The sequence below is a fragment of the Choloepus didactylus genome, chromosome 14 (assembly GCF_015220235.1).
Source record: "Choloepus didactylus isolate mChoDid1 chromosome 14, mChoDid1.pri, whole genome shotgun sequence".
Lineage (NCBI taxonomy): Eukaryota > Metazoa > Chordata > Mammalia > Pilosa > Megalonychidae > Choloepus > Choloepus didactylus.
Window position 1 is genome coordinate 11,671,891 of NC_051320.1, and position 16,820 is coordinate 11,688,710.

The window sequence follows — 16,820 nt, forward strand, 5'->3', positions numbered from 1 at the left end:
AAGAGGGGGCACTTTGAAGAATGCACAGAAGCTGCGAGAGGAACTGCAGTTTACAGAGACATTTTGGAGATGGCCTTTGAAAGCAGACTTTTGCTCCAAAGAAGCTAAGAGAGGACAAATGCCCCAAGAGCAACTGAGAGTGACATTTTGGAGAGAAGCTGAAGCCTAGAGAGGAACATCCTGGGAGAAAGCCATTTTGAAACCAGAACTCTGGAGCAGACGCCAGCCACATGCCTTCCCAGCTAAGAAAGGTTTTCTGGTCACCATTGGCCATCCTCCAGTGAAGGTACCCGATTGCTAATATGTTACCTTGGACACTTTATGGCCTTCAGACTGTAACTGTGTAACCAAATAAACCCCCTTTTATAAAAAGCCAATCCATTTCTGGTCTTTTGCCTTCTGGCAGCATTAGCAAACTAGAACAGTGTCTCCAGGTCTCTTAGGCTCTGTTCATTTTATTTTATTCTTTTATCTTTATGCTCCTCTGCCTAAATCATTTCAGTTGCCTTGTCTTAAGATAACTGATTCCCTTTTCTGCCATGTCCAATCTGCTGTTGAAACCATCTAGGGAATTTTTCATTTCATTTATTGTATTCTCCAACTCCAGTATTTCTCTGGAGAGATTTACATGTTTCACTCATTGTTGTCCTCATATCTTTTAATTCTTTCTCTGTGTTTTCCTTTATCTCTTTGAGCATATTGAGGATAGTATTTTTAAAGTCTCTGACCAGCAAGTTCAAAGTTTGGTCCTGGGTTTTTATTTGGTTTCTGGGTTTTTATCTTGTACCTTTGAATGGTCCTTATTTCCTGCTGCTGCTTTTTTTTTTTTTTTTTTTTTTTTTTTTTTTTTTTTTTGTCTTGTAACTTTTTATCACACACTTTACATTTTAATATTATAAAGTGTTAACTCTGGAATTTAGTCCCTGAGCTGTGTGTTCCTTAAGTATGTATCCAGGTAGTGATATGACAGAGATGATCTTGAATGCCATGAGCTAATCAAAACAAACAAACCAAGGCAAAAGTCACCTGTCTGTCTTTGCAAATTGGCACTGCTTTGGCTGGTGGTCTCCTTCAGAGCTTAGCCCTTAATCAAGATTGGCCTGAGGCATCTGGGAAGTGCAGGGTCTTCTGTGTCTTATCTGAGCCTACATGGAGTGAGAACTGTGGAGACTGCTTCTTTTCTTGCTTGTGCTTGCTAGAGGCCTTAGGAATTCCCCATTTACTATTTACTGGAGTTTGAATGAACATTCTCTCTATTCTCTTTGGAATAGAATTCTTCCCCTTCCTGGGTGCTTTCTTGAGTGACTTAATGCAGATAGTCCTCGTCCTCAGGCTGCTTCAACTTAATTGTTTCTCACACTGTCCCAGTTGTCTGTAAGTGGCTTCTCTGCCCTTAGGACAAACTCTGAGAGGGCAAGCCCAAGACATGTCCCTGACTCAGTCTCTCAGACTTTCACCTGGTAGATTGGCACTGACATACACACACCCAGTATGCACACAGGGGCACTCTGCTCCCTCTGGTATAGGACCAGGGACCCACAATGGGAGCACAAGCTGGCTCTACCCTGCTTTGTAGATGTTTTGGGGGTGGGGCTGGCAAGGGCACCAGGTAACTTCTTCTATTGCTTTTGCAGTTGTGTTTCCTTGATTCAGCATTTGCCTTGTTAATGTAGCCCTTTCACCATTTTTTTGTTGTTTTGAGGAAGGTTATTCCCTTTAAGATTCCTCTTTCAACTTTACACAAGGGGGTTTGGAACAGTGGCTGCCCTTGGAGCGGCCCCTAGTGATCTGAAGTAGCAGCTCAAAGGTAGAGATCTGTGACCAGACTACACATTCCAGGAGTTTGGAGGATTAGCTCTTTATGTCCCACCCTGGCACCAAGCTGAGCCAGGAGCCCAAGCTCCAGTCTCCATTGCTGCCGGCCACGAGGCTAAGGAAGGGCGATGGTAGCCACTGAGGGAGGGAGAAACTCACTGATCTTTATGGCAGTTTGCAAGCCTCTTCCTCCCACTCCTTTCTGGACGCTGCGCAGTGTTCCCCTAGACTCTGGAGTGTGAAAGGAGTTAAATCAGACAGTTCCTGCCAGTTCATTAGTTGGTTTTGTGGAGGGACTGGTTCCTGGACCTTCTTATTCTGCCATCTTCCCACAATCACCAAGTTCTTTTATTTTTATTAAATATGTATATATATATTTTAATCAATACCTCATTACTTCTAAGAGTTTTCTTTACAGATTCCTCAGTCGCTTTGAAAACTTTTAAAACAGAACTCTGATAAATTTTTCCCCCCCTAAAGGAGACAAATAGTTCTTTCTTTTCTTTCTTTTTTCTTTTCAGCTTTAAAAATGAAATTGGATACATCAAAAGCATTTGGGGGATGACATTCCATGTCATGTGCAAAGGCATGAAACCATGACTTTGTCATTTTGGGGAGTAGTTTCAGTGTGTGGTACCTGGGCCATCATCACCTGGGAACATGTAAAACATGCAAGTTCTTGGTGTATCTCTAGAATGACCAACTGTCCTGGTTTTCCTGGGCCTCTCCTGATTTTAGCACTGAAAATCCCACTTTCAAGGAAACCCCTTATTCCTGGCAGTCCGGTCACCCTAGCCCATCTTTCGATACTCACATCTTTTCCTGGGCTTGTGCTTGCTAGAGGCCTTAGGAATTCCCCATTTACTGTTTACTGGAGTTTGAGTGAACATCCTCTCTATTCTCTTTGGAATAGAACTCCTCCCCTTCCTGGGTGCTCTCTTGAGTGGCTTAATGCAGATTCCTGGGGCTGCCATAACAAAGTACTATCAACTGGGTGACTTAAGACAACAGAAATTTATTGTCTCACAGTTCCAGGGGCTGGAAGTTTGAAATCAGGGTGTAGCAGCCATGCTTTCTCTGAAGTCTGGATGGTCCTGGTCTGTACCGCCATCACTGCCTCTGTCACTTGGCCCTCTCCACTCTCCTCCTGCCTGTGCCCACATTTGCTATCCTTGTGAGGACCCAAGTCCTATTGGATTAGGACCCACCATGATCCAGTTTGGGTTCATCCTATGTAATAACATCATCCAAGAGTCCATTTCCAAATAGGGTCCCACTCACAAAGTCAGAGGTTAGGACTCATACATGTCTTTTAGGGGGACACAATTCAAACCATTACCAAGTTAGAAATTCTGGGGTTGGGGCCCAGCACACTGTGTTTTTATAATCCTTCCTGGTGATTCCAGTGCTTGTTAAAATTTGAGAGCCACGGGTGCAAGAACTATGAAGCCTTTTGCATTGCCTGCGGATGGGAGTGTATGATGAGGGACAAAGCTGAAGAGTAAGCAGAGACCAGCAGGGAGGCCCTTGTATGTGCGGTTGCAAGCAGTTATAACCTAAAGCAAATAAGTATCCACTCAAGGATTTTTAATTGTGTGTAGATAAAACTACTGTGACAAGTTCAAATACACCATCTTACTGACAAATATAATAAAACAAAATTTTATTTTAATCAACCTCAGTCGTCAAGTTGATGCACAATTAAGCATTTAAAAAGGGATCACTGCCTGTAGGTATGGTAACTCAGTCTGTGTGTTTGGACAGGGCTTCGGAATGCCTTTTCATTTTCTAGCCTATCAAGACATATATATTTTGTTTTTATAGAGTTGGTCCAAATTTGAACTTTAATAACCTTCTAGGTGTATGTTTTGGAAATAAAAAATATTGCTAACTTATCAAATATATATTCTTTGGAAATATTAGGTCCAGGACTGTGAGTAAAACAGTTTATGCAGTCAAGAGCAACTGCGCAGTTGTTCTCTTTTCAACTCATTTGAAAATTCTGTTGAAATAGATATCACAAAACATGAAGCCTTGAAATAATGCTGTGCTTTTTTCTCCCCAAGTATATGAAATATTAAAAAAATGCTTCTTACAGCTTACTTCTGTTATGTCTTGCTTTATTTGAAGTATTAATGTTGCTCAGTGAGTTTACATATCATTGGAAGCTAAAACATAGTTCTCAAAACTTAAAATAATACATGGACCATATGTGTTCATACCACATTTTTCTTTCTTTAATTTGCATTTAGGCAATGGCTGGTTTCTTGATGATATTGTGGTCAAGGATCCCACGACAAACCATGAATATGCCTTCCTGTGCCACAGGTTAGTAGACATGTCTTACATTGAACAAATTCCTTTCATATTAGTCAGGACCAAGTTCAAGTTTTTTTTGAGAACTGGAGAGCTTCTTCAATTATTCCTGGTCATTAATGCTTTGTTAGTTGGCTCATGTGCATGTGAATCTTAGGGGCAGCTTCTTATATTGAGAAGTATATCATCGTTTTCCTCATTCCTGGTAGTGTATATTGAAATCTTTCTGGGTCAATTAAGATAGTTTTTTTTCCATATGAATTCTCTTTCTTTACCTATCAGTAAGGAGAATGAAAATCTCTGACAAGAAACTTTATTCCCTTTGGACTGAGTCCCAAATTAGGTTAAAAAATAATGAATGTATAAAATAAATGCTGCATGAAGACATTGCTGACCTATTGTCCACAGGCCTTAATTTTTTAGTTATTTTCCCCACCCAACCAATAATAGTTATTTGTGAAATGACTGACAGCAGTTTGAACTGTGGCCAAAGAACAGAATAAAATAATCAGTCCAGTGGATGTAAAACCTGTGACCTTGACCTCTTCCGTACCATGGGTACAACTGTTTCAGCAACTCCTTTTTAGATTTGGGAAGGCATATTTCAGCCTTGCTAGATGGTGGCTGCTCCTTCTGCTTCCCTTACTTTCGCTGAGTCACTGCAAGAATTTCCTTTTGCATTCTCCACTCCTCTAACCCTGCCGACTAGATAACCATCACTTTTTCCTGTTCCTGCTGTCCATTATTTGACTTGAGTAGATAGTTGCTAATGGCTAATGTAAATATAAAGCCTGAATATAATAGATATACCTTTCTTTCCAGATGGCTAGATCAAGGAGAAGATGATGGCAAAATTGTCAGAGACCTCTATGCCAGCGATAACAGTATCTCCTTGGGAAGTGAGTGTCTCATGCACACGGGTCTCGGATGATTCTGTTTGACTGCGATGGTTGAAGAAGGCATGGCACTGCTGAAATTAATGGTCCTTTCTTTATCTCCTCAGGGCAGAAGTTGGAACTTAAAATAAAAGAAACAGTAAGACTTTGCTTTTGGCCTTAAATTAATTAGTACAAATAATGTTCAAATAGCTATTTGATGTGTTGAAACAAAACAGCATATTATGTTCAGGAAAAGATGTTTCTTTGTAATTTTTCCTATTTGTACCTTCTCATATTGGTGATTTTGATGTGTTTTTTCATTTAGTGGGCTGCAGAAAGCTGGAAGTTTAAGAAAGGCAACACCCTTCAGTTCTACAACAAGCTTACTGGAGGGTTTGTCCGTCTGCATCCAGATGGCACAGTTGATGCAGCTGGAGAAAAGACAGACAGATATGGTAAAATCACTGGGCAAAGCATGTGGAGCTGTGGCAGTCCTTGAAGCTGGAGGGAGGCAGTCTCCTAGTCCTTGCTTAATTTATAGTTTTGCTTCTTTTTCAAATAGCTTAGACCTATGTTAGTCCATTTAGATAACTCACTATCTCCACTGTGACAAATGATCAACAAATGGCACTTTGAAATGGGGCTGAGAGTGCCACTATGCAGAATGGTACATCATGAAAAAACCTTGTGTTTGTTATTACTTAATTGAAGAATAAAATGTATGCATTTGATACAAACTATTCATAAAAAGCATCAGCCGTAGCTCTTGAATGGGAAGACCTTTTAAGGAATGAAGTCAGTCCTATTAAATATCTATTCTGTCCAAAACATTCTGTTAAATAATTTGAGACCACAGAAATAACTAAGATACTGTCCCTGAATTCCAGAGATTCATAATCTAATGAAGTAGTCAGACACATACAACAATTCCAATAATAATTGTTTGTAGCTAGTGTCATTACAAAGGTACAAGGAGAAAACTAGGCAAAGTGAAACTAGATTTGATGTTCAACGTCAGCATATCTTGAAGGCATGGTCATAGAATTAATAAAGAAGGAGTAAACTGATGATGGAAGCTCTTTGATAATAAACCTGAACCTCCAACTCTTCTTGATATTTTGGCCTTCACTGTTGTAAACAAAATTTGCCTTCTGTACTTATGAACATAACTTGGCTATACTTTATTAGAAACTCTGATGTACAAATATCCTCTAGGATGTGCCAGAGATGCTAACCTACAGCATTTTGTCAACATATAACCACTTCCACTTCATATTAGAGATTCCAGGAAATAATCCATTTCTTCCTCTATGAAAATATGCTACATTCTATAAATACTTCCTAGTAACTTTTCTTTCCTAAATTAATCAGTTCCTTAGACATTTTCCTTACCTACAGGTTTCCACTTGGGATCTGTTACATACTTAGATCACTCACATTGGCCCCTCCTATCCTGTTCTCTGGGTTCCCTGCTGCCAGTGCGGATGCTCTTTTTCCTTATCAAGTATGGTAGATTGCATTTCCAAATATGGCCACAACAGTATCTTCCATTGTTAAGTCAAACTGTGAAGGAAGCAAAAACATGAGACCATTATTTTCACAGCAAAAGCAATAGCTAGAGCAATAGCTTGCATTGATCCCCAAACCCCAATCTCCATAGGGTGATGCAGTGAGGATCAGATGATACTTACACATGCAGTGGGGTGCTCTAAAGGAGAGGAACCCTGCAGTAGATTAAATTATGTACCCTGGCAAAACACGTTTTTAATCTTCATCTGCATCCTTGTGAGTACGACCCTATTTGTTCTAGTTTGCTAATGCTGCAGGAATGCAAAACACCAGAAATGAATTGGCTTTTATAAAACGGAGTTTATTTGGTTACAAATTTAGTCTTAAGGCCATAAAGTGTCCATCAACAAAGGGTACCTTCGCTGGAGGATGGCCAATGGCATCCAGAAAACCTCTGTTAGCTGGGAAGGCACATGGCTAGTGACTGCTCCAAAGTTCTGGTTTCAGAATGGCTTTCTCCCAGGACATTCCTCTCTATGCTGCAGCTCTTCAAAAATGTCACTCTTAGTTGCTCTTGGGGTGTTTGTTCTCTCTTAGCTTCTCTGGAGCAAGAGTCTGCTTTCAACGGCCATCTTCAAACTATCTCTTATCTGCAGCTCCTCTCTCAGCTCCTGTGCATTCTTCAAAGTGTCCCTCGGTTGTAGCAGGCCCACTCCTTCTGTCTGAGCTTATATAGTGCTCCAGTAAACTATCAAGGTCCATGCGGAATGGGCAAGGCCACACCTCCATGGAAATTATCCTATCAGAGTCATCACCCACAGTTGGGTAGGGCGCACCTCCATGGAAACAACCTAATCCAAACGTTCCAACTTAATCCCCACTAATGTCTGCCCCACAAGATTGCATCAAAGAATTTGGCTTTTTCTGGGGGACATAGTGCATTCAAACTGGCACACCATTGCAAACAGAACTTTTTGAAGATGTTGTTTTTAGATAACATGTGGCCCAACCTAATCAGGGCATGTCTTAATCCCTATCACTGGAGGCCGTATAAATAGGAGTCAGAGAAGGGCACAAAGAAAGACGCTGGAAGTCAGTGGAAACAAGAAAAGCAGACACAAGGAGCGAGAGATGGCCAGGTGACAGGAGGCAGAGACTCAAGCAAAGGAACCCCGAGGATTGCAACAATCCAGTGCCAGGATGCTACGTACTGCAGGGAGAAAGCATGGTCATGCTGACATCTTGATTTTGGACTTCTGGCCTCTGGAACTGTGAGGAAACAAGCTTCTGTTGTTAAGCCAACCCACTGTGTGGTATTTGTCTTATAAGCCTGGAAAACTAAGACACCATGAAATGCTGATCTTACATAGAGCTGCTGGTGACATGTCATCCCTTCCTTTCAGAGAGAGAGAATGGTGGTGGTGGTAGTGGGGTGTGTGTGTGTGCGTGTGTGTGTCTTCAGCCTGCACTGTAAGCACATCTCCTCCAGGGAGAGGAAGGAAGGCTCTTTAACTTTACTACCCTGGGGTAGTACTACTCTGGGGAAAGGGGTGCTTCTAAGCTTTGCTTTCCTGGCGTGTCTCCTACATTTTGTAAATGCCTTTACTCAGAGGAACTGCACCACGCAAGAACACAAGAAATCTAGGGGGAATTCACTTCTGACACCTATCGTACATGCTAGCTTATAAAGGCACCCTGCCACCCTCATGGCAACAAGTGGAATTTATTGCCTGCCCCTTGCTGGCCCTGTTACATGTTTTAACTAATGGAATTCAGCTGAAACAACATGGAAACAGTCGAGATCTGCATCTTGTACCTTCACTTCTTGGATTACTCTTTCCTGGAAGTCAGCCATCATCTTAGAGGAAGCCCAAACAGTCTTGTAAAGAAGCCCTCAAGGAGAGAACGGAGGGTGCCGGCAGCCCCAGCACCACCTCCCAGGCATGTGAGTCTGTGTGTGGACCAAACTGGTAGGTGATGAAAATAGAGAAAGTTTTTCCCCTTCTGTGTTTTCTTTTTGCATCTTATATGCTGGTCCTTCTATATACAAATCTGAATGACAGTCCTAAAAAGGCATGTGCAGGAAAGCATGAGTAATTTTCCTCACTGTAACCGACATTTTTGCAACAGGAGGTCTTTTATGTGTGATAATTACTTGCAGGATTATTTCCTGATGTTATGCTCATTGTGTCATAAATTCATACTCATGAATCGTTTTCATATGCCTGGAAAGTGAGCTGAACGGTGCTGACCTGGAGACATCTTTTTGGGGAAATATTTTAAGAAAATGTTTCTGAGATATATTGACTCACAGATTTTAGTCCATAAAATGACATCCTTTTTACACTGTGCACCAGTTCATCTATTTATATATCAAGCTGGTTGTGAGTTTAGTTATTTCCATACTCAGAGAGTGCTTAGTTTTCTAATAACTACTGAACCATTTCTTGGCAATATTGGACCCAAGAGCAAACACACAGCATGAGAAGATCTTTGAAATGCCACAGGGAGCTTTATTTTGCAACCATATGGTCTTAGCTACTAAAACCAGCTCTGCTACAGTGTTTACAGTGACAATGGCACTTGCATCTTCTTGTCTCTAGTGTGAGATCCTATAACCAAAAGGAAGGACCAGGCCAACCAGGCTATTCAGTTCTTTCTCACTAAATCCTTGATGGTTGTTTTAAGGTCAAGACCAGTTTCACAAACTCCCCACCCTGGAATTTTTAAAAGACTTTTTATAAAATATAGATTCACATAGTATTCCCATTTTATACTTGTAGTCTATCAAGAGAATAATTTCTGATTATATTCAGATATATTTGATTTATACTGCAGAAAGGATTAAGCATGCATTTTAAAATTTGCAGTATATCACATAACTAGAAGTTTCTAATGTGTCATTTTTGTCATCTTTATTGTCGCTGTATGGGTCCATGTACCGGGATTTGTAGTGGATTTACACTTTCTATTTTGGGGTTGCTTATTTAGTGGTATGCCAAACTTGTGCATATGGAAAATGTGACTGCATTCTTCAATGTGGTGGTTTAAAAATATGTCCACAAATTATCTGACACCCCTCCCTCCAACTGCTGGAACCTCATTTGCTCCCCTCAAGTATGGGCTGCACATAGCAACTGTCTTCTAACAAATAGATTACAGTGTAAGTGGCGATGGGACTTCCAAGGCTAGGTCCCAAAAGGCATCACAGGTTCCTTCTGGCCCTCTCTCTTGGATCACTGGCTCAGAGGGCAGCTGGCTGCCATGTCAAAAAGACATGCAAGCTGCCCTCTGGAGAGGCCCACGTGACAGGAGTTGGACGCTTGCTGCCAAAAGCCGTGTGAGTAAACTGATCTGCAGGAGCATCCTGTAGCTCCCATAAAGTTCAGCTGAGACTGCAGCCCCAGCTCACAACTTGATTGCAGTCTCACCAGAGACCCTGAGCCAGAGCAACCCGGATAAGCTTCTCCCCAATTCAGAATTCACAGAAACTTTAAGATAGTAAATGTTTGCTGTTTTAAGCTACTAGGTTTTGGAGTAATATTTTACAGAGGAATAGATCACTAACATACCAGGTCGGGCCCTGTTCTGAATGGCAGCCCTGACAGCATCTTCTCGTTGTCACCTTAAGCACGGGGTCTCTCCCTTTTCATGCAGTTGTGGTCCTCAGTGGCAGGGGCAGTGTCTCTGCCACTGTAAGCTGAAGGCCCATCTCCTTCCTTGTGCTACTGATCCCCTTCTACTTCCACAGTGGTGCAATGAGAAGTCCTGAATATTCATGCATTTCTTCCACAATATTAATATCGAGGCCTCTGCACAATAAGTATGAATACATATTACAAAATATTCCCTGTAAAATGCAGTGCAATGATTAGGAAAATATTTCTAATATAGAAGTAATGCGTCAGTGTGCCCTGAGCAGCAGTAAGGGGTGCTGTTCATGTTTGTAGTTGAATTCAATTTATGTATTTATTAATGAGAGGCCATGTGCTAGGCTGAAAAAATGGCTCCTCAAAGGTATATTCACTTCCTTATCCCCTAAACTTGGAAGTATTAGCTTATCTGGCAAAAGAGGTGATTCAGCGAAGGACCTTGAGAGGAGGAACTTATTTTGGAGTATCTGGTTGGCCCCAAATGCTCTTCTAAGAGCAAGGCAGTGGGGTATAGATGGATACACAGAGGAGAAGGCAATGTGAGGATAAAGGTGACAAGCCAAGGAAAGCCAAGGAATGCCAAGGAAAGCCATGGAAAGCCAAGGAAAGGCAAAAATGCCAAGGAAAGCCAAGGAATGCCAAGGAAAGCCAAAGAAAGACAAGGAATTCCAGGGAAAGCCAAGGAATGTCAAGGAAAGCCAAGGAATTCTGAGGAAAACCAAGGAAAGCCATGGAATTCCAAAGAAAGCCAAGGAAAGCCAAAAAATGCCAAAGAAAGCCAAGGAATGCCAAGGAAAGCCAAGGAAAGTCAAGGAAAGCCAAGGAAGCTGGCGGCCCCCAGAAGATGGAGAGGCAAGGAATAGATTATCCCTGAGCCTCCAGGGGAGTATAGCCTGCTGACGCCTTTATTTCAGCCCAGTGAAACAGATTTTGGACATCTTGCCTCCAAAATTTCTTCATTTGGGCCACAGGTTTGTGGTGATTTGTTATAGTGACCTCAGGAAACTAATACAGGCAGCAAAATATTTTGAGGAAGGGGTGGCTGTTTCTAACCCTCACAAAGCCATTGTTCCACCTGGCAGTCTGGTTGAATGGAGCTTGTTGAAAGCAAACATGTGTAACAGGAAGATGTAATATACCAAATTGGCTCCTTCCTGCCAGAACTGGGCCATCCATGTCGTCACTCCAACTGGTTTTATGTAAAGGGAATTAGGACTGGAGTGAGTTTTCAGGAAGCCAGTAGATGAGCCAAGGCCCCTTGTCCTAGCTCTTTGTCATTTTTCCCTTTTCTGGCCCTACTGAGATGAAAAATGGAGCATGACTCAAAAGTTAGGAGGTGTCTCCTTGCTGAGGATGCTGTGCTGGGGGACGTGTCTCTCGAATCTCTTGTTCTTTCACGTGATTTGCGTCTTCTGCACAGAGGTATTTGCAGCCACTTAAAAAATGTTGTAGAAGGAGGGATTCCAATATAGAGACTACCTCCCTCCCCAGAGAACTTCCAGGACAGTACAGTCCCCACCTCTCCCCAGAGAAGATTTGTTTCCTCACCAAGAAAATGAAGTTAATGGCTCCCCGGTGGGAGCCTGGGTAGGTTTGCCAGCAGTTCCCTAATAAGATGGAGGTGGGGGGGGGGGGTCTTTGCGACCCAGCGTTCCTCAGCTGTGAGCCCAAGCCCCTGTAAACTCCGTGTCTCCCTCATGTCACTCAAGGACCAGGGATCGATGGGAACACACAGCTCCTGCTGCCTGCTGTGCTGCGAGTCCTGAACTGTCTGGATCCCTTTGGGCTGCTGTCTCCTTACCATCTGGATGGCAGGAGGTGGCCAGCTGACCCGGCAGCTGCCCATCGCTGAGGGACATGCCCGTGTCCTGCTTCAGGCCGGCCTTCATGAAACGGCAAGGACAGCAGACTGGACCCAGAGCCACTAGATCCAGGAAAAGGGTGTAGCAGAGCCCGTCATAAACCGTGACTCCAGTCCCTGTCTTCTCGGGGACCAGCAGTGGAGTGCTGGTTTGCAGGGATTCTAGGGCAGGCCCAGGCAGATGTGCAGGCAGCTGCCCTCTGTCCACCCCACGTGGCTGTCCGGTGCAAGGAGGCCTTGTCCTGGGTTCAGAAGGCTGCTGAGGGTGGTACATGAGGACGCCAGTTGAGGGGGACATGCAGGTGAGCCAGCATTTGGACTTCCATAGTGGCAGATGGACTGGTGATGATGAGGGATGGACAAACAGCAGAGAGTCCCACATGCAGATGAACTTGCCCACCCAACTCCCCTTCTGGTGACAAAGGCCACCCCTTGCAAGCAGCTTTACGCTTTCAGGCAGTGACTAGGATTTGAAGACCCAAACAAGAGCACGAAACATTTATCAGGGAGAACCTCTTTATGGGTTTTCTTTCAAATTGACTTTAGAAGTATTTCATCAGTTCTATGAGAAATCCTGAAGGGAATTTTGTTAAAATTACATTAAATCTATATATTCACTTGGAAAAAATGGATGGCTCTACAATATTCAGCCTTTTCCTTCAGGAATTTGTCTTTATTCATTCAGGACTTTATATTGTATATTTATTTTCTTCAAATACGTACATAAATTCTCTTGTTAGTGTTATTTCTAGGTTTTTGGTACTACTGTAAGTGGACCTTTTTCTCCTTATAAATCTAACTGATATTGGGAATATACAGAGAGGTACAGTTTTTTGGGGTATGTTTAATTTGTACAATATTTATTAAGTGCTTACAATGTCTCAGGCAATGGTCTAGATACATATTTATCTTACCACACCATTGCGCTTTAATTAATTTAAGTAATTTTTTTCAGAAGGTTTTACAAACATAAATAAATTTATAAATTTACTTTCCAATAGTTGCATCTATTGTTTTGGTTTCAAGCATTATTCCACTGGCAAGAATATCCTTAAGAAGGCAAAATAATGTTGGCGATACTGGCATTCTCAATTCATAACTAATTTTAATGAGATGTCTTTGTTGTTTATTAAAACTTGGGTATTTGAAGGGGCGTCTATAAATAATACCACTTTATTCCCCTCCTGTGGTCAGAGTCAATTAAGAAATAAGACACAGGACCCAGGCAAATGGAAGTCAAATCTCGGCTTTGTTTTTGATGGGGCTGAGTGGAGATGCTGGCTTTAAAGGACGTGCTGACCCTGACCAGAAGAAGGCAACCTGACTGATCCAGGCTGGGCAGTGTTGACAGCCACAGGCTGCCCTCTGGGGGCTGCCCACCCGGATGACAGAGCTCCAAAGAGGGGACCCTTGGTGAAGGGGGCTTGGGCTGGCATTCCCAGCTCCTTCTTTCAAAGCCACCCAGCAGACTAGGGTCTGCTCCATTCCCTGAGACCAGGAGAAAGGGGGTCCCCCAATGTTAAATATGATGCAGGTATTGGGTTTTAAATACATGTCCCTTAGAGTGATAAGTAACCTATTTCTGATTTTGTTAAAAGTACTTTAAGAAAAACAATTTAAAAAAACAAGAAATAAATGTTAAATTGCATTAAATTTCTCTTTGACATCTACTGGATTCATAATATAGTTTTCCCATTGGACTTATGGCTATTTTATGTTACTTGAATAAATAATATATTTTTTTAAATTAAATGCTCTTTTCATTCCAATATTAAACCTTCCTTATTTATGGTGGACAATTCCTTATAGTTTAATTCAGATTGTTAGTATTCTTTTTTAGAAATTATAAATCCTGTTCATAGGGGAGATTCATTAAATACACATACACACAAATTTATTTGGTGCTTATTGTGTGCCAGATTCTGGTCTAGGGCTGGGGATACTGCAGCAAACAAAACAGATAAAAATCTGCCCACACAGAGTTTACATTCTAATGAGATGCCTCTGTTTTTTGTTTTTTGTTTTTGCTTTTGTTTTTTATCTTTTTATTTTTTTTGAGGGAAGGAAGGGGGTCTTGCTAACTTTTGATTTCAGTTTATTCTAATTTCAGGAAATATACCACTTTGTGCTGCCCTTTAACAACGTATATAGCACAAGAAGTGTTCTCTCTTGAAAGTTAGAACTCACCCATTAGACAATCTGCAACTGAAATTTTAGTCAAAAGCAATTAAGACAACAGTTCTCACCTTTTTTTGTTTGTTTGTTTAACATCCTATTGCCCCTTAAAGATACAAAATGTTACCACCATTAATGATTGCTCATACAACAGTTATTCTCTGCATCCCATTAGGGTGATAAATATTACAATGTATGTGTAGTTTGGAAAAAAAATCTGCTCATTTTTTGATCTTTAAAAAGTTCCCTTTTCAATTGAACATCACCAATTTCAAGCTATGCGTTTACTTCTAATTACAACTTTGGCCACATTCCTCTTTTACTAAGAATTGTTTGGGAGAGTGTTTTTAATCTCTCATTCTCTTTGTTGTTTCTTTGAAACTTTTCTTATATTACTGTCTTATATGCACAATATTCAAAGAATTTTGCTTATACTCTAAACCCTGCTTTTGCGGAATTTAGTTTTTTGTGGTATATTATGAAGCATATTTTTGAAAATCTCCCATAGATGCTGAAAATGCATGTTTTATTTACAGAGTATAAAATCATGTTTATGAATATGCATGTGTGTGTGTATTAGATATGCATATATGTGTCTTTAAATATATGGTCATTACACACTTTTATTTTAACACACATATATTCACCTTGTATGTGCCAGGCACTGTTCTAAGTGCTTTACTGATATTAACTAATCTAATCTTCACAATATTCCTAATGCACTGGGCAGTATTATTTTCACTTTACATGTGGGGAAACTGAGGCACAGAGAGATTTAGGTCCCTCAACAAGTAAGTGATGGGCCCAAGATCTAAACCCAGGGGTCTAGCTCCAGAATCCACAAGCTTGACCACCATGCTCTGAGCCTAATCCCTGTGTCCATATGCATTTTCCTTGCCTGAGTAAGTTCTGGGTTAATGTTTTTTCATTACCATTTTCTGCCCGTCTTGGTCTAATGGTTTTGCTTTATATGTTTGATGCTGTCATTTGATGCATAAAGTTTCATAAAAGTTTTTGCTTCCTATGAGTCATCACTACAAAGGCTCTCAGTGTCTCATTACTGCCCCACGGCTTCAGCTCTACATGAGTGATATTTACACAGCTACTCTTGTTTTCCTGTTGCTCACACAAGTCTAATGCATCTTCATGCACTGTTAATTTTCAGCCTTCCTGAGTGTTCTTCTCATAAACAAAATGTGCAATATGGCTAGATTTTTTTTAAAAGCTGGTTTTGAATTTTGCTTTAGGAGGGAGTTTATACTCATTTACAGATGAAGATCATTGCTTTTGTTCTTAATTCTGACATCTTGTATTACACTCTGTTTCTTCTGCATTCTGTCTTTTGCTGTGGGGATCTACTTCTTTCCTTTCCTATATGGGTTTTCTCCACAGTTTGGAATGATTCATCATTTACTAAAAGCTTCTGAAAAATCTTATTTATTTGATATTTGACATAACTTTTATCCCAATTAAAAATTTATAATACTCATAAAATATTTGGGAAATATATTAAAGCATAAATATGAAAATCTAAGTGATGATAATTGGTGATTCTGATGCATTTACTTCTAACCTGGCATGTATATAAATGTAAATATAAAAACATATATGTAGTATTATATGAAATATGCATACCTTCTGTATATATAATTAAACAACAATTGGCTAGGAAGAATATTCAGCATAGAATTTTACAATTTTGCTACTTAATACTTACAAGATTATTTTTCTTTAGCATTAAATATTCTTCAAAAGGCATTAAAATTATATAAACTTCATTGTATAGATTTGCCACATGGATATGACCCTCCCTTATTTTGATAAACATCCTTACATGTGCCATCATCTCTGATGTTTCTGTTTACTTCTGATTATTGTCTTAGCCAAGATTCCTGAGAAATGGAATTCCAAGTTTACGATAAAGGAGATCTCCAGGCTCTTTATAGACATCGCCACTGCTCTTTCCAGAAGAGTTATATCACTTGATACGCTCATCCCCAAGAGGGTCTTACACTCACTCTACTCGTGCATTTAAGATACAAATAATAAAAGTTACATACATTAAATCTTTATATAAACTTAAAACTTATAGGCAGACATTTTCCAAGTTTTAAATAAATGTAAGGCTAAGATCTGTCTTTTTCTTGTTTAAAACACAACTTTAAAGTGATCAGACTTCCCAGTTTTCCTGGCCCCTATCAGGTGAGCCCCTCCTTTCACTCAGAAGTGTCTAGATTGAACAATCACGTATAGGATCACCATACCCTTAATGAATCACTAACAAACTCCAGGTTCCATTCCAAAGTGAAGTGAGAATTTAGAGAGAATTGTGTCATAGGGAATACAGCTTCTTGAATCCCCGGAAAGCTGCCAAGCCAAACTTTTCTGAATTTTCTGTTTTCTTACTAAATAATCTACATGGGGTGCTGAAGAGGGTAATACCCTCTTACCTTGCTCTGCAACTTAAAAAAAAACGACCTTGTGCTGGTTACCCCCACTTCTCTTTCAATAAGGAAAAATATAGCCAGTCCTAGAACTTACCGTCTGTGTGGATTTTGGTTGGCCTCCTTACTTGTTTACTTGGGGACTGTTTTAGTTTGCTAATGCTGCCTT

At 40.7% G+C, this 16,820-nt stretch overlaps 1 protein-coding gene across 1 annotated transcript in view; it reads left to right on the forward strand.

Annotated features, from left to right (window-relative positions):
* The window catches only part of RP1 (RP1 axonemal microtubule associated), a 351,706-nt gene that overhangs the window by 118,665 nt on the left and 216,221 nt on the right, over positions 1–16,820 (forward strand). Inside the window, exons 10-13 of the mRNA XM_037803054.1 lie at positions 4,068–4,143; positions 4,954–5,030; positions 5,135–5,166; positions 5,335–5,464. Of these exons, the coding sequence (XP_037658982.1) occupies positions 4,068–4,143; positions 4,954–5,030; positions 5,135–5,166; positions 5,335–5,464 (315 nt within the window). The remainder of the gene's footprint in view (positions 1–4,067; positions 4,144–4,953; positions 5,031–5,134; positions 5,167–5,334; positions 5,465–16,820) is intronic.